At 38.2% G+C, this 22,740-nt stretch overlaps 1 protein-coding gene across 3 annotated transcripts in view; it reads left to right on the top strand.

Moving 5' to 3' along the window:
- Positions 1-12,123: 12,123 nt before the first annotated feature.
- The window catches only part of PEX5L (peroxisomal biogenesis factor 5 like), a 194,385-nt gene continuing 183,768 nt past the window's right edge, over positions 12,124-22,740 (top strand). For 2 of the 3 annotated variants that reach the window (XM_061167887.1, XM_061167886.1), the window contains exons 1-2: positions 12,124-12,302; positions 14,149-14,220. In XM_061167887.1, the coding sequence (XP_061023870.1) occupies positions 12,210-12,302; positions 14,149-14,220 (165 nt within the window). In that variant the 5' untranslated portion in view covers positions 12,124-12,209. The remainder of the gene's footprint in view (positions 12,303-14,148; positions 14,221-22,740) is intronic. The other variant, XM_061167888.1, reaches the window with a different exon arrangement.

Here is a 22,740-nt window from a genome sequence, read left to right as displayed (position 1 = left end):
TCCTAACAAGTCAGTTTGTTACTACCACCTTGATTCTTCAGTTCAGTTCAGTCGCTCAGTCATGTCCAACTCTTTGTGACCCCATGAACCGCAGCACACCAGGCCTCCCTATCCTCACCAACTCCCGGAGTCCACCCAAACCCATGTCCATTGAGTCAGTGATGCCATCCACCATCTTATTCTCTGTCATCCCCTTCTCCTTCTGCCCTCAATCTTTCCCAGCATCAGGGTCTTTTCCAATGAGTCAGCTCTTCACATCAGGTGGCCAAAGTATTGGAGTTTCAGCTTCAACTTCAGTCCTTCCAATTAACACCCAGGACTGATCTTTAGGATGGACTGGTTGGATCTCCTTGCAATCCACGGGACTCTCAAGAGTCTTCTCCAACACCACAGTTCAAAAGCATCAATTCTTCGATGCTCAGCTCTCTTTATAGTCCAACTCTCACATCCATACATGACCACTGGAAAAACCATAGCCTTGACTAGACGGACCTTTGTTGGCAAAGTAATGCCTCTGCTTTTTAATATGCTGTCTAGGTTGGTCATAACTTTCCTTCCAAGGAGTAAGCATCTTTTAATTTCATGGCTGCAGTCACCATCTGCAGTGATTTTGGAGCCCCCCAAAATAAAGTCTGACACTGTTTCCACTGTTTCCCCATCTTTTTGCCATGAAGTGATGGGACCAGATGCCATAATTTTAGTTTTCTGAATGTTGAGCTTTAAGCCAACTTTTTCACTCTCCTCTTTCACTTTCATCAAGAGGCTCTTTAGTTCTTCTTTGCTTTCTGCCATAAGGGTGGCATCATCTGCATATCTGAGGTTATTGATATTTCTCCCGGCAATCTTGATTTCAGCTTGTGCTTCATCCAGCCCAGTGTTTCTTATGATGTTCTCTGCATGTAAGTTAAATAAGCAGGGTGACAATATACAGCCTTGACGTACTCCTTTTCCTATTTGGAACCAGTCTGTTGTTCCATGTCCAGTTCTAACTGTTGCTTCCTGACCTGCATACAAATATTTGGGGGTATGACATCAACAAGAGATAGTAAGAGGAGTTAGGAGTAATGGGAGTTATTAATCTTTTCCTCTTGCCACAAAGCAAAAGAATTTCATTAAATGTTTCCTAAGCATCAACAATGTGACAGGCATACTTCTGCACTTTAAAAAAAAGTTTTAGTGTTTCCTATAAGGAGAAACTTCTGCTTTTATAATTTTAAAAAGCTTTTTTTCCATTTGGGGCACATTTGTCCATGGCAATTTAGCTGTTCCTTACAGGAGCCTCACTTCATCTCTCTTTAAAACCCCCACACTCGCCTACCCAGAACAATTTTGCAAGAGTGCAGAGTTTTTTTGGTTTGGATTTTTTTTTTTTTTTTTTTGAGTGCAGTGCAGAGTTTCTTAAAGTCTCTTTATTAAAGTCTACATCTACTTCCAAAGATGGATTTAAATTAATTGAGCTGCAGTCAGTTTTCTGTCTCTTAGCGTTATGTTATCAGTATATTACTAGTATTCACTTGGGGTATTAATCAGAGATTGCCAAGAGTCTTCAAAGGAATCCTTCCAGTGCTCTCAAGTTGATATGAACTTCATACTCTTCATCACTGAAATTTATCTGCTCTGTATTGTTCAAGAAGTCTTTCTTATTGTCTTTATAATTTTGTGATGAGCTCCGTAATACAAGCACCTAGACTTGGAGTTTGATTCCTAAAAATGAAAGAAAGGAAAAATGCAAATGTGAGAACTGATGGAAGAAGCCCATCAGTAGTTACGTGTACTCACTGAGATGTTGTGGTCTTGTAGAAAGAAGGCTGTTCTGTAGCTCTGCAGCTTGCCTATATGTAGCTGAATATCCTTCAATAGTTTTCATGTAACAAAATTATTTTAAAATATTAATAACAAAGGAGTATCTAATTAAGTAGCAAAAATCCCCAAAGAAACTTTGAGCAAGAAGATAAGTATTGTGGTTGATTCTGCCTTACTCTACCCCACCTGACTCCAGCTTTCCCCCATTATAAAGTTTTATCCTTGGACAAGTTAAAAACAAGTGAAATGCAACGAAAGCAATGAGTAAATACATTCCTTTTTAATATTTTATACTCCCTGGTCAGTTCAGTTCTTAGGTTTGCATAAAGAATTCTTGTTGTTGATGTCCAAAAAAGTCACAATAAATCCTTTTAGATGTTCTGCAGTACTGAACAATTTCTCATTGTATTTTTAAAAAACAGACTCCCTTTGTTTTGTCAAATAGCAAGAAACAAAAGTTTAGATGTTGCTTTAGAACCTTACAGAGTGCAAAAATATTCTTTATTAAATGCAAAATGTTGCCTGGAGAATCCCAGGGATGGGGGAGCCTGGTGGGCTGCCGTCTATGGGGTCGCACAGAGTCGGACACGACTGAAGCAACTTAGCAGCAGCAAAATACATTCTCTCTCTCTAGCTATCTCTCTCTCAAAAATATGAAAAAAATGAAACATTGTATTTTTCCTAAAATAATTTTACATGTTACCAAAATAAGTGAGTGCCTAACATATATTTTTTTATAGACCTGGTCAGTGCTAATTTAATTCCTGACTAGAGAAAATACAGATGCTTTTATCACTTATAGTAGCCAGTATTGAAAAAATAATCTTATGATACACGAAGTGATGAATTAATAAGCATGTCATAATAGAATTGGTGTGTGTCAGTTCTTAACTGACCATATGCCAATTATAACAGGCTCCATGGCTGACACACCCTGACCACTTTAGTGGCCCCTAATTGCTCTCCTTGCCTCCATTCTTCTTTCCCACACTTAAGCCAGAGCAGCCTTCCTAAATCACAGATTTTATAATGTGCTTACTCTCCTGCTTCAAGCCCTCTATGTCTCCACATAGCCCTTAACATAAAGACATGGTTTTCAAGACTCCACCTTCGTCTGAAGCTTCATCTGAAATCATCCTCCCAAAACCCAATACCATCCTCCTTCCTGATACTAGGAGATCCTGCTACCTCCCATCTTCGATCTTCTCTCTTTATCACTCTTTGCAGGGCAGCTCCCCAAGCCCACCTGCAGACAGGCCCTGTCCTCCACCTGGATGGCTTGTCCTCATCATTCAGATCCCAGTATCTCCTCCAGGCCTCCTGTGACCTTGACACAAAGCAAAGTCCCATGGTCTCCTTCATATCTCCAGACTCCTCTGTCACAGGTTCTTCACTTATTTATAATTATCTGTTTAGTTACTTCCCTTTCCCAGTAGGTAGCAAACTTTCTAAGCAGGGTACCACACCTCTCTTGTGGGCTCTAGAGCCCCAGATTTTGACACATTCATACTAGATGAATGCAAAGAGCCGACTCATTGGAAAAGACCCTGATGCTGGGAAAGATTGAGGGCAGGAGAAGAAGGGGGCAAAAGAGGATGAGATGGTTGGATGGTATCATCAACTCAATGGACATGAGTTTGAGCAAACTCTGGGAGACAGTGAAGGACAGGGAAGACTGGTGTGCTGCCATCCATGGAGTCACAAAGAGATGGACACGACTGGGTGACTGAACAAGAACAAATACTAAATGATCAAAAATACTTAAAAGGATGAGTGAATAACACAGCCCTGACCTCAAGAAGCTCACAGTACATTTGGTAGACTAAAAATATGGCAAAATCTGTTCCATTATTACCTTACAATTATATGATACCCAAGTCTCTTTTATGAAAAAATATAGTGAATCTATAGAATATATTAAAAATAAAATTTTAGTAATATACTTTTACTGTAAAGTATAACATATATGAAATGTTTAAAGTAGTACGAGAATAAAATTAACATACTCCATTCTTATGCCAAGGGAAAATAAAATTACCATATTTGAGAAGCTCCTTCTTATCCCTTATCTCATCATCAAACACAGGAGGTTTTTTAGCTGTTCATTTTTTGAAGATTATTTCTTATCAGTCAATTAAGTCACAAGGAATTTCCTGTAAAAATCAGCAAAATACCAAAAATGCCGTGTGTATTCACATACATTTGTGCTTACTTTTTCCAGGAATGGATGTTGTGTTTGCTGAAAATGTCAGGAGTGATCCACTACATATTACTATTTTTGTGATTACTGTCACATAACTATATTGACTGAATCTACCACCCCCAAGGGTGATCTTGCATCAACATGAAGCAACCCTTGACCTAAATTAATATAATTTTGTCTGAACAAACTCAAGTACTTGAACACCTAACATTGTCATACACTCTACCTTGTATTTCTCAAATTTAAAAAAAAAAAAAAAAGGCTCATGACTCCAATCTACAGTTTCTAGCCATCAAACTCCTTTTTACTTGAGCCCAGGAATCACAGGATATTTGCTGTCAGGTAATTGGTGACAAAACTTTATATAAATAAAGCTATTTAAACTTTGCCTTTCATTATAAGCCATTTTATTTCTCCCTCGTTATGAAGCAAGGTATTAACTGATGTTCGTCAAAGAATAGTGTGTTTGATTGGCTACATATCCTCTGAACTCTGCTATTTTAATCTTGTAACCAGTATCACACGTCCAGTGAATAAATGAGCTGTCTATTGCCTAGATGTTTCTTGCGCCTGTACATCCTGTGGCTTAGAAGAGCTCCCTCAATAAGTAGTTGCTTGTAAGCTCCATGACAAAGACGGGAAACCCAGACCTGCCCACCGTCTAGGGATTTCCATGTCATATCTGTAATGTTGTTGTCAATGAATTCATAAGCCATTGCAGAAATGAGATGAATGAAAGAAGTCATCAGAAGACTGATGGATAAATAACAAGAGCTATGGTGTTGGGTTAGAATTCCTGAGGTTATCAAGGCCACAGAGGAGAGCCCAGAGATGAAAGTAATAGACTGTACCTCCAGGCAATGTCACTGTCAAGAATAGGGAAGATTTATTCTAAGATGTCATGACTATGTGTAGATCCAGATGAAAGAGAAAAAAAAAAAAAAAAACACGTTATTTTAGTCATAATAAAAAAAAACTGGTTATCAATGAGTCACATAAATGCAGCTTAATGGTAAACAGCTTTCTGCACAGATCTGGTGATGGAGGCACAGACTTCAGGTTGACTCTTGTCAGAAACAAATTTTTCTTGAGCACTGTCAAAACATCAAAGCAATGTGTGAGTTTAGAGATGGTATGAAAATAGAGGCATTATGATGAGTATATTTACTTGGCAAACAGAGTGCTTACAGAAGCAGCTAGCTTTTCTTTCCTTTTTACTAAAGTCAAATGGTTGCTGTTTTCTTTCACAAGGACATAAAATCATCATGTCCAGACAAGTTGTTGTAAAGGGGTCAGCAGAAGGTGTGCGATGCCAGGTGCACCAGCTGCCAGTGGAAAGGAAAAGAGCCACGGAGAGGCCAGTGATCAGCACACCTGTGTTTGAGATGGGTGTGACACCTGCCCAGCCCCCAGCTGGTGGGGCCAATGCCTATGACAATAAGAGGTCATGTCAATAGGGATCAGGAGCAGGGCATAGGTGAATAGTTTTAGTTTTAGACTATTTCTTATTTTTCTCAAGTATGGAGTACATAATTTACCCTTTTATTGGTTTTTTTTTTTGGGGGGGGGGGGGTAGAATGAGACTTTTTATGTGATAGAAGTATTTATTTCCACTTGAGAATCCAAAATGATGATGTTAGTTCTCTCAGGCCCCTTACCTGTCTTACATCAACAAGCACTCCCTGCTGTTTGAGTGATGACAGGTAAAATTGCCAAATGGGAGTGCTTTTAGTTTGACCTTGCCTTGGAAATAGCACCAATGCCACATAATGCTGAGAAATCTAGTAGATTGAAATATATATATATATATCATTATTGTCTTTAGCAGGCAGGAAATGAGTTTTATGGCTCAGTCATTGCATGCTATACCAATGCATTTACAGATTCAAGAGCCTAGTCTAGAGAAAATATGAAAATGATTTTTATAGAGACAAGAGCCTTTTAGATTAAAGAACTGGACTCAAAATTTTCCTGTTAAGACGGACATGATTTTTTTCATTTTTTGGGTTTTTTTTTTTTTTTTTTTTTTCTTTTTGAATGTGATTTTCTTTGGTTTTGGAAAGGAGGGAGGGTTAAGAGGAGTGTCTTTATTGTCCTCAAAGTAACGTGGAACACTGCTGAATCTGACATAACTGAAATTTTCAAGTTTAACTTTTGTTTTTGCCTACTTATTCTCAGTAAACCACCCTAGTACTGGACTGTTCCCAGGAGCATATGTAACTCCTCTGAGAAATCATTAGCCATCCTAGCCCTGCCTGAGTCTTCCTACTTTTGTTGGATGTACCAGAGGTAAATACTTACCACACAGCCCAGAGTAAAGTGAAGGTATTTGCAGGGTATGATCAAAGGGTATGAAATTGAAGACATGATGATTAATATCAACTGGAACTGCCTATCACACCCTGGATTTGTTTCAAAATATTGAGTTGTTTGATCACTTGCTTTTGACTGAGAACTGTAAAAATCCCAGCACTTTGATCAGAAATCCTCTTCCCTAATCCTAATGATAGTTCCTATCACTAGCACATAATGCTAGAAATGTAGTTCACTGATTTGCTTTTCAAATGAAAGTAATGATTTGCTGTAGGGTAACAAATCCTAAACTTTTAGTGTTCTTATTTTGGAAGCTTACTAAACCAATGATTTTGCCTTTCTGAGGTTTAAAATTAAATAAACCTTGGAGGAAAGCATCTGTAAAAATGTGATTATATGTACTACATGTACTATACTTTCCCAATTAGACTTAGCCTTAAAATCAGCAGATTGATGAACAGATATCCAAAACTAAGTGTAATAAAATGTTAGTGGTGAAATCTAGGTAGTAAGTATACAGATGCTCACCATAAAATTCTTTTGACTTTTCTGTATGTTTGATTTTTTTAATAAAATTTGATAAAATATTGGAAAAGATATGTAAGAAGGTGTATGTCTAATACTGAACTTGTGTTTTGGAGAAAATGTCATTGTACAATGACATATGATTGAGTGATCTTAATGGATATTTCTGTTGAATTCTCATCTTTGAAAAACTTGGAAAATATAAAAATAATTTTAAGAAGCTTTAACACTCTTCAGGTTATTCTCTTATAGACCAAGAGCCACTCTAAAGATAGAAAAGGCAGCATTAAGGAGGGACCTCAAAGCCAAGGGTGAAAATTGTATTGTGTATCACTGCCATTTTATTGTTCAGCTAGTGAGTAACTGGAGTACCTATTTTCCCAAATAGACTTAGCTTAAAATCAAAAAATTACTAAATATCTGGCCATATGCTTATGGTTTAAAACATGGTTTAAAATGCATCAACATATTTGTTGTGCTTACTTTTCTTTTTTCACTCAGCAATATACCTTTAGAACTGAGTTTGATTACCATATGTTATGTTTGCTCAAGCCTGGCCCAAAACTAAAAAATTGCACCCTGTGGCTCTTTTTTTGCCGTAACATCACAGTTGGTGGGGGAAGAACACAACTGTGAATGTCTTTTTTTTAAAGAAAAAAATAGTTTTTGAAAAATGCCAAGTGTAAGCCCTTCTGTAAATGATTCTCTGTAATGATGACATTTTCTCTTCAGAAGGTTTATTTCCTCCATATGAAAGAAAAATAAAAGATCTGCAAATTGTCTTTTTAATTGGTAAGGTGGTGACTTCTTTTTTTTTAAGAGAAAAAATAATTTATTTCAGAATGCTCCCAGCTCAAAAAGGTCTGTCTCAGCTTATGTCCTAAATGGAGAAACTCTCAAGCTTTTAAAAAGTCCAAGTCTTTGGGGAGAAGTTCCTTCTCCCTCATTCTCTGTTTTTTCCATTCGTTATTTCTTTGTATCCACAGCAGTAGTGTTGGGAGGTGTGCTGACACTGTGGACCTTTTTTTAAAAAGAAAAGACATGGGGCCAAAATGATATCAAAAAAACTATAAGTTTAATATCATAAGGGGGAGTGAAAAGAAAAGGGGCGTATTAAATGCAATAAACAAAACAGTCCACTTCACCATCCCACCACACTTGCCACAAGGGTCAGAAGTAATAACCATAGCATGAATCTCTACATTTTAAACAAACTAGCATTTATTCCTCCAGAAATGTAGTAAAGGAAAGGTAAAGCCCCAACCCAGTCGCTTTTCTGCAATGTAGACTTTAAATGAATCTTTTCTATGGCAATTTTATGGATCTCTCAAGCAATCACATTTTTTGTTTTGTTTTTTATCATTGTTATAAAAGAAATTCATTCTTATTTCAAGAAGAACTGAGAAGAACTCTTATTCCCAAGTATAAAGAGAAAGTACAGATCATGCATAATTCTATCACCCAGAGAACAAGACTCTTAATATTTGAAATATATGTCTAGATTTTTCTTCTGTAAACATATATCACATAATTATAATTTTAAGAGAAACAGGCACTTTTTTTCCTCTCCAAAAGCACTTTGTTCTTACTTTCATGCTTCATGAATTAATTCCCCTCCACCCTCTGGTATCTATATTTTCACTCTCATTACTGCTATTTCTTGAACTATGAACATACTCAATACCTTTACACAAGGGAAGGAGGGAAAGCTATAACTTTCCCAGTATTCCTGCCCTGTGTTTTTTGTCTTTGCACTAGCATTCTTGCTCTCTCTTTCTATTTCTCTCTCTCTCTCTTTAAAGCTGTAACTTAAGGACATAAGATCTACCACCTTAACAAATTTGTCCCTCTTTCCATTTTCATTCAAGCTTTCTAAGAGAAAATAAGTCCTCTCTCACCATTACCACCAGTGTATTCGTTAATTTACTTTAATCTTGGTTCCACCATCACTAATTCTTCTTTTCCTAACATCCTTGATGACTTCAAAAATGCCAAATACAGTGAAAGTATGCAGTTCGCCTCCTTCTTTAACCTTCCATCAGCATTTGACACCATCTACAACTGTATGTCCTTTGCATTGAGTTTCTCCTCCTACACCTAAGCCCACTCCTATTCCACTTCCCTTCATTGGGTTCTTCTCTTTGGCCCATTCTTTAAATGTAACGATTCCCCAGGATGCCAGCCTTAGTCCTTACCTCTTTGTCTCCACATTTTCTTTTTTAATGAGCTCGACCTCTCTGACAACTTTAATTAATCTCCATCAATCCATATGTCTTGTCCTTATCTCTCTTCTAAAAATATAGACCCGTATATCCAACTGGACAACTGGATCTTTCCACTTGGATGAACTTTCCAAAGGCACTACAAACTCAGCAAGTATCTTCTTAGCACAGCCATCTCCTTTCCCAATCCTCCCCTCTCTCACTGATCCTCTGTTCAGCTGCTGGCAATACCATTTAACAGCTATAATCATGTAAATAACAGCAAAGATATTTCTGAAAATACATGATCATGATGCAGACCTGATCACTGAAAGAAGTAATATTTGCATTTATTTTGACATCTATAGTCAGTCATAAATTGCATTTGGGACTAATTCATACAATTATAGGATTTCCCTTGTAGTTCAGTTGGTAAAGAATCTGCCTGCAATTCAGGAGACCCAGGTTCAATTCCTGGATCAGGAAGATCCCCTGGAGAAGGAAACAGCAACCCCCTCCAGTATTCTTGCCTGGAGAATCCCATGGACAGAGAAGCCTGGCAGGCTACAGTCTCTGGGGTTGCAAGAGTTGGACACGGCTTAGTGACTAAACCACCTCATACAATTAACTCTGAAAAAGGGTTGCTATAGAATTTAATAATTAAGAGTCCATTGGTGACTGTCAAGAATGCAATTACAGTAAATTGCAACCTGATTGTGATTGGCTTAGAAGTGAAGAGAAAGGAAGGTGGCATCACTGACTCAATGGACATGAGTTTGAGTAAACTCTGGGAGGCCTGGTGTGCTACAGTCCATGGGGTCAGAAAGAGTCGGACACTACTGAGCGACTGAACTGAACTGATGGCTAGTGAGCACAGACCACTCTTTCAAGTTTGATGATAAAGAGATAAGAGAGAATAAATGAATGCCTTTAGGGGAAAAGGAGAAGTGAGGAAGTCATCTTTTAGGACAGGGAAAAACAGCAATTTTGTAGGCTGCAGGCAGGAAGGTGGTAGAAAAGAAGGGATTGAAGATAGGAAAAATAAGATAGGAATTAAATACAGACAACCACGAAGAAAAGAGTAGGATAGCCTTTGTTTATTTTGTGTATATTATATATTTTTCATTAACATTCGCTTTAATAAATACAAGGTCTACTGTTTATCACATTGCAGTATTGAATAAGAAATAGCAATAAAATTTTTTGAAATATGTATATGTAAAACTTTGCACTTATTTTCATACCTATAGTTAGGCAAAAATTGTAATTGAGGCTAGTTGGCACAATTAATTAAATCATATATTCCTTTCCCTTTCAAAATTTCCCTTATATATTCCATTCCTAGTAAATATGATGAGTTCTTTTAATTCAACCCATACACAACTGGAAGCTTTCAGTTAAAACTCTCACTTTTTCATAAACTTTTTTAAGTCTTCTTCTAAAAAGAACATTGGGTGCTTCGTTTTCCAGGTCTCTATCCCACCAGACTTTATTATTTTTTTTGTTACTTACTTGCAAAATTTTCTTCCATAATACATTCTATATCCATGGCTATGTATGATTTTCTATACATTTTCCAAGTTTTATGGTTTATTTAATTCAAGTGACTATACCCACCTTTCTGTTTCACTTTTGTAGAAGTAGATAGAGTTAAAGAGAGATGGAAGATTTACAGAGAAAAAAGATGATCAGGCTCAATGTTCCTAAGAAAACAGCGACTCTGATCCAGTGATATTAAAAAAAAATCGTCAGTACTAAAAATATAACTAGGTAGTTCTCCTTCCAGTTATTCAGAAAGGGTTTATAATGGTGTGGGGAGGAGGGGAGATACTGTATTTGGAGTGTCAGACATTGGACACTTATCCTGAGCTGAAAGCTTCTCACAGAGTGGGAGACATTTTCAGCAATTTTTCTCTTTCCTCGAGGTCCTCACTGTGTTAACTTCACTGCACTGATGCTGCCTCCTCAGCTGCATGTAGAGGGGCAGTGCACAAAAATCTGCTCTCAGCAGGCAGCATGCTCTCGGGCTGAGGAGGACAGGGGCCTAACCTCACTGCCTCAGTGGGAATGCCCAGTTCCAGTGGCTGCAGGGAGGTGGGAGGAGCACGGGAAGCGATTCCCTTCTGGCTTCTCCTCCCCCAGAAGCCCCGCCTCCTCACGCTTGGCCAGTGGGGAGGTTAGCTCTCTTTCTCCTTCTAGTTCAGTCCTCTGACCAGTGTGAAAGACCACGCAGAAGCTATGGAGTTGCTTTTTGTGCTTGACCAAGTGCATAGATAGAAGACAGGGATTCCCGGCTGGGAGGAGGGAGGAGAGCTGAAGATCCCTGCCTGGGCTGGCTGATCTAAGCAGTCCAAGTGGGAAGCTGAGTGCTTGAAAGAGGATTATACTCGCACTAGAAATAAGCAGTAAGTGAGCGAATAACCATGATGGCTTAGAAAAGGCTTAATCCCCATGGGGTTATGGGGTGAGCTAGAAAGTATTGCTTAACTCTAGAGTAAAACTGGAAAGCTTCTGACTGTGTACAGTTGTCTGCTCTTTGGAGACTAGGAGCTTAAGTACAAACCCAGAGCTGTAAATGCCTCCTCCCACTCTTGGAAAATGCCAACTTCTGTTTACAGTAGTTGGGAATATAATCTCCTTCCCTGATTTAGCCTCTTTCTGGGGAAATTTAGTACTAAACCAGATAAGGAGTTGTGATTAAACTGGAGAAGTAGAATCTGTACTGGCAGGAAGGCAATCTTGAATTATGTTCTGTGAATGCCAACATTGTTATATCTATTAGTAGAGATTTGCTAATCATAAGATAGTCTGGGGTGGGACATTAAAAGGAAAGTTGAAAACTTTTTTGACAGAGAAGCTGAGTAGTCCATATGCATAAGATGAAATATAAAAATGTGTATAATTAATAATAGATGGAGGGGGTTTTTGAGCATTAAACTAGAACATCAGTCAGGGAACATGGCAGTACTTGGATAAACATTAGCTAGAAAAGAAGAAATTTTAGTTTCAATGATTTCACAACGTTTACAAAGTCAAATCAATGATCAACGGATACTTTGGTTAGTGTGGCGCATTATATATACCATTGCTGGGCAAGATCTGTGGTTCTCTGGTCAGCAAGTTCTGGCAATGAAGCCACTGCGGCTGGTGCAAAGAATTCTGGGATGTCTGACAGTGAAATGGATGGAAAGACACCTATTCCATCTCTACTTAATATCCTTTTGTCCAGAAATCGGGTCATGCAAATAAGCTACTTGGTACGTATATAGATCAATATTCAGTAAAGCCATTTCTAAAGGATTTGCATTAGAGGGTCTCTGGACAATATCTTATGGCGACCAATGGACTAAAGGGATACTAAAGCAAAGTGATAGGAAGTCAGTTTGATTGAAACCAACCTTGTTCTTTTTGTTTTCCATCAGTCTTGAAATGGAACCTCAAATGAGGACAAGAATAATAATAGAAATACTGTGGCCATCTGTTCTGTTCTAAGTGGCTAAACTCATTAATATATGAATGAGAATTCAGATTTTATTTATGCATCCTAGTACTTGAATATTCAGGAAATCTCTATCACAGGGGAAAAAACAAAAATAGGAGGTATGTTTGTTGGAGGGGTGGGGGAGTGGGGAAATGTGGAAATCTGCTTTTGAAATGTTATAGGAGAGAAAACAGACAAGAATCATGTCCCATAATGTAAAGAAGATTTTTTGTCATGTTTGCTGAAGGATGTAATTCTTCTCATAATGAGACGAGGATCCTAATGTGGCACAGTGGATGCAAACATAAGAAATATTTATAATTCCCTTAATTCTAGTTGATATAGTTAATACTGAGCAGGGTTGTTTGTTTGTTTTTTTTCTTTTTTAAAGATAGCAATCTTGGATTACAGCTAATTAGGTAATGAATTTTCTTTTCTTTTTTTTACTGGTCCTCTGCAAGGTACTAATAATTTCTGAAATTATGAAAAAGTAACTGTCATTCCTGGTATTTCCTTTAACCCTTGCACTGGGAGAAAGGGGGAAAAAGATGACTCAGACATATTATCTCTCTCCTGTAACACAACAGTAAAATTGTTGGCATGATCTGTGTTGTTTTCTAACTTTATAACTTTTGCTATGGGGAAAGATAGATGGAGGGGAAAATGCCGATAAAGAATATTTTTTTAAATGGCCTGTACTCTTCCAACTTTTTAAGCTATCTAATTTTGAAATTTTTCTTATTTACCTTTTAAAAATTATTTCTGAGTTGTCTCTTCCAGTGTTAGTTTTCATCAAATTTATAGGCAAATATAGAAACTCTGGGGCTTCCCTGGTAGCTCAGCTGGTAAAGAATCAGCTTGCAGTGCGGGAGACCCCAGTTCGATTCCTGGGTTGGGAAGATCCCCTGGAGAAGGGATAGGCTACCCACTCCAGTATTCTGGGGCTTCCCTGGTGGCTCAGATGGTAAAGAATCTGCCTGCAATGTGGGAGACCTGGGTTCCATCCCTGGGTTGGGAAGATCCCAAGGAGGAGAGCATGGCAAACCACTCTGGTATTTCCTTGCCTGGAGAATCCCCATGGACAGAGGAGCCTAGTGTGCTACAGTGCATGGTGTTGCAAAGAGTCAGATACAACTAAGCAGCTAAGCATGGCACAGTACATAGAAAATCTGAAGATTCATTATCTGAGTGGTGTTATACTTGCTTATTCTTAAAAATATATGAAGGATTAAAAGAAAATATTTAGCACCTAAAGTCTTAAGCATAATATGACCACTAAATGCAGCTTCAGTGTTTAAGAAAAATACCCTAGGACTCTAAGGAATTTATTATTTATCTTGAATTATTAAAGAATCTTTTCTGAAACTATAGAATTGAAAAAGAAGCATAACAATATTCAGAAAAGGATTAAAGGTATAATTTGGATGGGAGAGGCTAAGCAGAAGCCAGCAGTTTAATAAAAATATTTGCTACTGTCCATGAGAGGTTGGGATAAAGAATGATGTATTATGACTAGTGAACAAGGTTAAGTACAGACTTTTATCTTTGAAAAGTGTTAAGTAGGAATTAACATTATTAATGGAAAGAAACTAAATGATCATTTAAAATTATTCTTTCACAAGAAAAGTAAAGAAAAAGGATATGGAAAATTAAGCAGTGACGAAGACCTGGAAATAATTGTCGATCAAAAGCAGGTAAGTGAATGCTTACATACATTTTCTACTGTTGCATTGTAGATTTTTGACAACTGTGAGCCCTTTGAGCTTTCAGCTCTGCCCTGGCAACTCTATTAGCCTGACTGACTGAGGCCTGCATAAGATAGATTTTGAGAGCAGCTAGGCCTCTCTGTCTAAGGCCTCTGATGCACTGACTTCTGCATGATGTCAACATGTATGTCCTGTATGTAAGAATGAAGAAAAATAAAACCGAGCAAAATAAGAGAATGTTTGGGAATTGAAAACCCTACTTGAAAAAATGAATCATTACAACAATGATAATTTGGTTTGGAAAAAATATTTAAACAAGAACCAGAATGTATCTCATTTTGAAAATGAGAAATGCTACTATTAGTGGTAAACAATTATAATTTAGGAGGAGGGGGATAAAAGACTTTCAAAAACTGAGAAGTTTAAAACATATTGCCCAGTTTACTTTCACAGATTGTCTGCAGTAAATTTAGAGAGTTCAAATTTCAAAACAAACCAAAAAAGAAGCTAGTTAACTGTCTTTAAAACTTCTTGTAATTTGAGAAACACCTAGCTTGTATTTTATATGGGCCCATAAGGTGAAATGAAAACTGCTTAATAGACCATAAACAATGGCATGCCAGGTAATGGAAGGTATCCAGCTCATGTCACGGAATTGGCATTAGCCCTTAACGTCTTTGTTATTTATCAAGGAGACAGAGAACTACGTATCTATTTCATGTGTAAGTGGCTGTGATTCTGATGATTTCGACGTATTCAGGTAGAGATAGAGAAATAATTCAAAGAGATCTGAACAGATGAAGCTATTAGAATGAAGGCAGTCAGCAAGTTACCGAAAGCCAAGTTGAATTTGGACGGTTTCCTAATCACGCCATTTGTTTTGCATCATGGTGATTGCATTAAAGGGGCCATTGTGTCTGTTTCTGAATAAAAGGGAAAATGACCATCAGAAGAGAGCAACCAGAAACAATTGACTTACAGACTGGCCTGTTAGGCCTGGAGTAATTGTGATTACTGAAGTACTATTCCAGGGAAAATTGGCCAAACAAAGCATCTCCCCAGGAGGTGCAGAGTATGTCCATGCTACAGGGTTCACTCAAACTACCCGCAGGCTTTTCTTGCCTTATCTTCACTCTGCCACTCCTGAGTAAACCAGGGTGGAAGAATGTTGGATTTGGCCCTGTGTTTCTGCTTAGTGCCAAATTGTCAGTTCAGTTAATAAGTGGGACCGGAGCCTGAGTGCTCTGCTGGACTATTAGCTATCATTTTAACTATGTCAGATTAATTTCTTTGGGTGTGTGATCTCTGTTTCCCATATACCATGACATTCTGATGGAAGGACTGAACCTCCCTGGAAAATGTAAAAAAAGTAAAATACAACTGAGTATATTATGAGAATTCACATACCTATACATATCTCTCTTAAAATGAAAAGTGTTATTTTTTTTATTTCTCTCTTAATCATGAAGAAGTTAAATTCCCATTCTTTTTGTAGCTCTTTAGTGTTGTACTACTGCCAGAGCTGCTTTTCTTTCTTTTCTTCATTTTTTCCTGAGGCTTATTCTTGTTTTAAGTGAATTTGGGGATTCAGAAAAGAGAGTTGTTGTTTTTCTGTTGTTGCACTTTTCACAAATTTATACTGTTATGCCTAAACACATTTTGTTAACTGTTAAAGAATCTTTTAAAAATTAGAAACTACTCTCCTGCTTCTTCAGAAAATAACACTTTTCTTACCTGGATCAGATGAGGGAAGATTGAGTCTCTCAGTCACTGTTGACTCGCTAGTTCTCATGTTTCCTCTGGTGACACTGGACCAGTTGGCACCAGTTGGCAGTAAACCAGCTTTGCTGAGTCATTCATGTCAAAACATATTTTAAAAGATGAGTAATTGTGAATATGAGTTGGCTTTGGTGTTTGCTGTTGGCAGTAAAAAGTAGTCCCTCCTCTTGGGGAAGGTTTATTTGGTGTTGATGTAATGAGTAAATCCTAGGTAGAAAAAATGACAGCACTGACACCTCAAAGTAAAATATTTGGGAAAACACTCTAATTAGTCTTTATAACACTATTAAAAATTCTTCCTGAGTTTAAGAGATCAACATTAAAAGTGCATGTGTGTTTGTGAGTGGATGTGTATGAAGTACTTTTTTTCTAATATTGCTTCTTCTCATAATTATTATACATATTTTGGCAGGGGAGGAGGAATCTTTACATTCAATTTAGTCTCCATATGTCTTTTCAGAGATATAGCAGAAATTTGTTAGTCAGTCTTCATACAGTTACAAAATTATCTCAGTAAATGGTACCAAAAGAAAATCTAAAGAAGATAAATAAAATAGCTGGAGTGCTGTGATGGTCAGAAGTCCACTAAGCTCATTGAAACTGTCATTCAGAAGCTGTCGCTCTACAAACGCTGTGTAAGCTATATGCCATTTTATCAGTCATGTGATTTGTAAGTCTTATGCTTCCACTGAAAGCCCACAGTTTTGCTTATGTAAGCACATTAATAACAAGCAGCATAGAGTATGAGGATTTTGTTCACTCTGGCTGCCCACATTTAAGGGGATAAAAGGTGATTTCTTTGTTATTTCTCTATAAGAAAAAGTAATTTTGGAAATGTGTAGGTTTTATTCTTAAGAGGCAATATTGTGCTTTTCTCTTTGTGAAATTTTAGTGGCAAGACTTGTTTGAGATACATAGGAAAATGTTCCAGAGAATTCTTAGGTTAGTGTTGATGTCCTAAATTAATAAGAGGTGCCACATAATATGTAATTACACACCCACACACTTCTGTAGTCATTTAAATATAAATGGATCACTTTGGCATTGAAGTCCATATTCTCTTCCAGAAATCCCTAGTTTTCAAACTCCAAGCAGAGGAAAGTAATCAAAGGACGCATTGGATAAAAATCTTTATACCTCTAAAATCCAGACATTTGATATAAATATATTTCATTATATATATAATTATGTAACATATATAATATACATTTGTACATTTACATATAATTAAAATAATAGAATTAGTTCTATATTTGGCTTTCTAGGATAAATATTAAAAGAAATTTTATATATGTATTTTGGTTATTTTTATTATTTATTAAAATATTCTTTCCTGATTGAATGGGGGTGCCTCTTGTTTAGGAATAGATCTCAGGTACAGGTGAATTTCCTTTGAAGCTACTGAGATGTCAGGGGTCAGTGTGGGGGAGTAGATGGTCAAGTACCCTGCGTAAGTGATTAAAAACATTAGCCACTTTGAATAAATAGTAACTTAAATCTTTTTGAAATTACTATTTTAATTAGAATAGAGTCAGTTTAATTCAAAGTTTGTGATATGCTGACCAAGATAACTTTTTTCTAAAATGTTTCCAAATTCCAAGCAGATACAAAGGAAGTAACGAAGGCTAACACAAAATTATAGAATATTCTCACTGTAAAGAGGATACACTTGTAGGTTCAAGCATTTCAACATAGTTTTAACAGTATGCCGTAGATTGATTGTAGGACTCAGAGTTGCAGCTACATATCCTTAAGTACAAGAAGGCAGGGAAATGTCAAATGTCAACCTGTAACAAAGGTGTACACGATCAGAACCATGGTTCTCAAATTCAGCAGCCTCAGAACCCCCTTGAGGGCTTCTCAGGAGTTGCTTGGTCCCACCCACCCCCTAGAATTTCTGATTCTGCAGGTCAGGTCCAAGTAGGGCCCAACAACTTGCTTTTCTAAATCCTCAGTTCTCACTGCTGATCCTAGACCTTTGAGAATATCTAGTCAAAGGAAACAACTCTTGTAGTTCTGAAGAGAAAAAATATATGTATCACTTGCGATAAATCTGACATTCTTCACCTGGGAGTTACCTGGAAACCTAAAAACTAAAATTCATAGATATCCAATGTAATGATGATAAAAACAAGAAAACCACAGCCATTTTTCAACTAAAGGTGCTCAAAGATTCAGGTTTGCATCTGACTGAATTCCACTTAGTAGCCTTGTGGTAGCCTTGTGATTTGAGGTATTTCCATATTTGTAAAATAATACTCTGCTCTTCCCACCTCTTAGAGTTTCTCTAAGAAAATGAGTTTGTAAAAGTACTTTATGAGCTACAAACTAGTATGTCATTTTAATTAGCTGGTCATCACCACCTGCTTGGCCAGCCATACAAAATATCATAGACCAGGTGGCTTACACAACACATATTTCTTTCTCAGCCCTCTAGGGGCTAGAAAGTCCAAGATGAACATGCTGGTATGTTTGGTTTCTGGCGAAGGTTGTCTTTCTGGCTTATAGGAAGAGAGCCTTCCCCGCTGTATCCTCACATCATCACCTGGCAGAGAGAGAGAGGGAGCTCTGGTGTCTCTTCCTCTTATTAGGGCCCATTCTTAAGGCACCATTTAACCGCTATCATCTCCTTGCGGGCCTGTCCCCAAATACAAATACATTAAATGTTAGGGCTTCAATATATGAATCTGGAGGGGACACAAACATTCAGTCCATAATACCACCCCAAAACCCCAATTTAGCAAATAGGAACTCTGAGATCTGGAAAGCTGAATCGAGTTGCTCTGCGTCCCTGGTTAGGTGCAGAGAGAGCACTGGAAGCCAGCCTTCCCTCTTGATGTGCAATCCAGTACACCGTCTATCATCCTACATAGCTCCCTATGGCTGCCCATTACTGGGCATCCCATAGGTGGGCATTAAGAAGCTGATTTGCTTCAGTGCTGTAATTATATAAAATAACCACCTACTAGGAAGTATCATAATTGGCCAATACTTATTGAACCCTCACAGGAATAATCTTTTCTAAAAACATTCCTTAATAGTTTACTTCCCTCTTGGCTGCTATAGCTTTATTAGGAGAGAAATGCCCTTCTAAGCAAATATATACATAATTAGAGCTGAAATTGGTTGTTACCATCCACTTACCTTTCCCATCCCTAGACAGCCTCCCCGAGGAGGGCCTTGACCAGACATGAGAAGCATCATGGAGAGAGACAACACATACCTTTCTTAGCCCAAAACCTTTATCCACTAAAAAGATGCACAACATGAGAGTTGTGAGTTAAGTTTTATGAGGACTACAGTCCAGGAGATAGCACCTCAGATAGCTCTCTGTTCCAAAGAGGTAGTGGGAGAAGGTCAATATATCAGATTTTGGTGAAGGAGGAGTTCAATGCAATCAAGAGCTTACTTTACAAAAGGTTTTCTGCTATTCATGAGGAGCTGATGTCACCATGAAGGAATTTAGTGATTTTCTAGATATGAAGAGATGCAAGGATTGGGATCATGAAATCAGTTCCTGAAAATATCTAACTATCTAAAGACCTGTTCCACCAATCTCCCTGGAGCACAAAGTGCCTCACTCTCCACCCTCAGCGGGTGTTGAAGGTGCAGCTGCAGCAACACAGAGCTCAATCTCCACAGAGTCAGATGGCAAATGCCCTTGTTGTTGTTCTGTCCTGGCAAATGCTCTTGGCAGGTGCCAATTTGTAGTTGACACCCTTATGAGAGTCTCCTTTTAAATTTGTAGAAGAAGCCCAAGCAGAAAGCCATGGAAACTAGAATTTCTATGAATTTTCCTTTAAGAAAAAGAAGAGGCAAAGTATAGACACCCTCTTGTGTTTCCAGTAGCAGAAATGCATTTGAGTAGGATTGTAATTTTATCCTAGTGGTCATTGTGGGAATGAATTCTAAAGAGGAAAATATAAGCCAATGTGAAAGAAAAATGGAAGAATGAGAAAAACAGAGAAACAGGAAAGGATATCGAGCTTCCTTCTTGTACTAACAGTTAATGTGGTCATACCACCATCTAAGCAGCTGACCTGATTCTGGATTCATAAATAGTGAAAGGAATGGGGGTGATATGTGTCACTGCCTTGTTGTACTCTGCACCATCTGGCCAGTGCTTTTCTTGCCATATCAATGTGGTGACTTAAATATAATTCAGATCCCATTTACCTCTGATAAGACTTATAAAGCTTGAGACCTTGTCTCTTGATGTCACGTATAACACTCTCCCTGAGTACCTTCTTGGAACTCCGTGTTGGTCACCAAGAACAGAAACCCCCTCTAGACTTGCAAGAAAGTAACAAGCTGGGCAGCCTAGTGATTCAGTGCTTCGGAAACAGGATGCTGTGAGATTCTGAAGGACCAAGCACATTATGCAGTTGTGGTTGCCCCCATTATGCTCACAATGACATAGGCTCATTAGCATTTTCCCCAGAGAGACTGATAGATGAGAAATGATTCAATGAAAATAAGCCATATTTATGTGTGATGAGAGAGACCAAAGCTTTTCAAATTTGCTGTCTATATGAAATCAGCATTAGAGTAAACAAAAATTCACTACTGTAGTCCAATCAATGCCATCTGTCAGCAAAGCTATTTATCATCAGTAAGTGTTATACAAGGCAAGGGGAAAGTTTTGCAAAAGGTTAAACAGAAAAGTAACTGTGATAAAGGCATTTTCACTCATCTTTTATTCTTAAACATTACCTACTTGTGTCGAGTAATAATATGAAAACATTACCTATTTGTGTCAAGTAATATGAAAATAGTTCAATTACCTAACCTGAGTTAGGTAATTGGGAAGGGGGCGTGGGGTAGAAATCACAGTAATGCAGAGTAACTTCATTTTTCCTTATAAACTTACAATGCTGAGGGATTTGGAGGGGGTGGGGTGGGTGGGTTTGACTTCATACATTTCAGGTTAGTGTACTGATTCCCCTAGGCATCACCTCTGACTCCAGGAAAAACTAAAAGGACTGACCTAATACCTTAATTTCAGAGTCTTCTGACATGTTACTGAGATCTGAAGGTAGAAGGCCAGAAAATGTAGAGGGTGACTCTTAAGAGTGACACAGAGGCAGACAGGAGAGACCTGAAATGAAGGAGGCGGCCATCGTCCTAGTTTCCACTCTCAGCCTTGTCACTTACTAAGCAGAAGGCCCGGGAGTGAGCAGCTGAAGTTCTCAGAGTTTCTGTTTCTTCATCTGTAAAATGGAATAATACCATCTGGCCCAGACGTCTGCTGTGGGGTTCAAATGTGGGTGCCTCTCAGGAGCCTTGTGTCCAATGCAGCCTCGTCCTTCAGTCAGAGCAGAGTTTAGAATCCAGGCCCACGGCTGTTTCGTCTCGTGTTCTTTCCACCAGCAGCTCAGGTTCCTGAATGTTGAGTTGGTCATTACATCTCTGTGTTTATTCACACTGCTTTACCAGTGAGCAGGCTGTGTGCCTTCTGTAGGGCACTGTTAGATACTCTAGTCTGGTGCCTTTTCGGGTCTGCCGGCTCCTCTGCCCCTGCTCATGTTGGCCACTGTGAATGTAACAGGTGTTATACAGTGGTTAAGAGCGAGGCTTTCACAGTCAGGAATCTGAGTGAAAGACTACAGCCATGTAGTAGCTACATCGGGAAAAATTAACCAGCCTCAGGCTGCTCTGCTGTAAATGAAGAAAATTCTATCTACTTCATAAAGTAGTTGTTAGGATAAATAAGTTGCTGTAAATAAATGCTTAGCAGAGTGTGTGGCATGAAATAAGTGCTTTACAAATGTCAGGTACTGGAGTGGGTGAGTGGTGGGAGTTGATGGTAAAAGCCTTGGATTGAGTAGGTGTAGAATCCCCTTGGGTTTCTTCAGGACTACATTATACTACTACTAAACAATAAAGTCTATTCTGAGGTCATAGATACAAATGCCTCCTTCGATCATCCAAGTTCAGAGATGAGCATGGACTATGTGTAAGAAAAACAAGAAGTGAGGAAGACAGTGGCTGAGATCACCCGCTGGCCCCTCTGGAAGGGGCAACACCTATCAGCCCCAGCTAATTGCCATCCTATTGAAAATGGGCTCAGGGTGACCACATATACTCATTTTTCAAGAGAAGCAACAAATCTACTTTTTAAAATTTTTAAATCAGTTTTTAAATTTTATAACCTTGTGTGGTCAAAACAGTGTGGGTGTGTATACAGCCCTGGGGTTCCAGTCTGTGACCTGTTACACTTGTGAGACTCTCAGATCAAAGGAAAGTAGGATGTCCCTGTACCTGGGTGGGCCCCTGCTCTCCCCCTGTTTCTCTCCTTCTTTATACCTCCTGCTTTCAAGCCTCTCCCTTGAAACTAACCTAACCCAGTTATTGACCAGATTAAAACAATGGACGTTAAGATATAATTGTTAGATGGCCTTCTGTCTCCCGAGGTCCAGGTAAGGTCAAAAAAGAACTAGTTAACCTAAAACATAAAATATCCCCACTTGATAAAATGAGTAGGTCAGATATTTGTAAGCAGAAAGTATTGCTGATATTTCCTATTCGGGGCTTTTACCACCTCCTATTCTTACCAACTTAGCATCTCAGAGAGTTAGCAAGGTACCCACCTTGTAGAGGGGAAACACCCAGCCTTCTTCACCAGTCCATCTTCCGCAACTTTGCAAACAGTAATGCAAACCACAGAGTTCAATGAAAACCTGTAATCACTAAGAGAGAGACCATGAGTAACCACTTCAAGTTCAACAA

Source organism: Dama dama, chromosome 19 (genome assembly GCF_033118175.1).
Source record: "Dama dama isolate Ldn47 chromosome 19, ASM3311817v1, whole genome shotgun sequence".
Lineage (NCBI taxonomy): Eukaryota > Metazoa > Chordata > Mammalia > Artiodactyla > Cervidae > Dama > Dama dama.
Note: the sequence above shows the minus strand (reverse complement) of the source record. Positions and strands in the feature narration are given on the sequence as shown.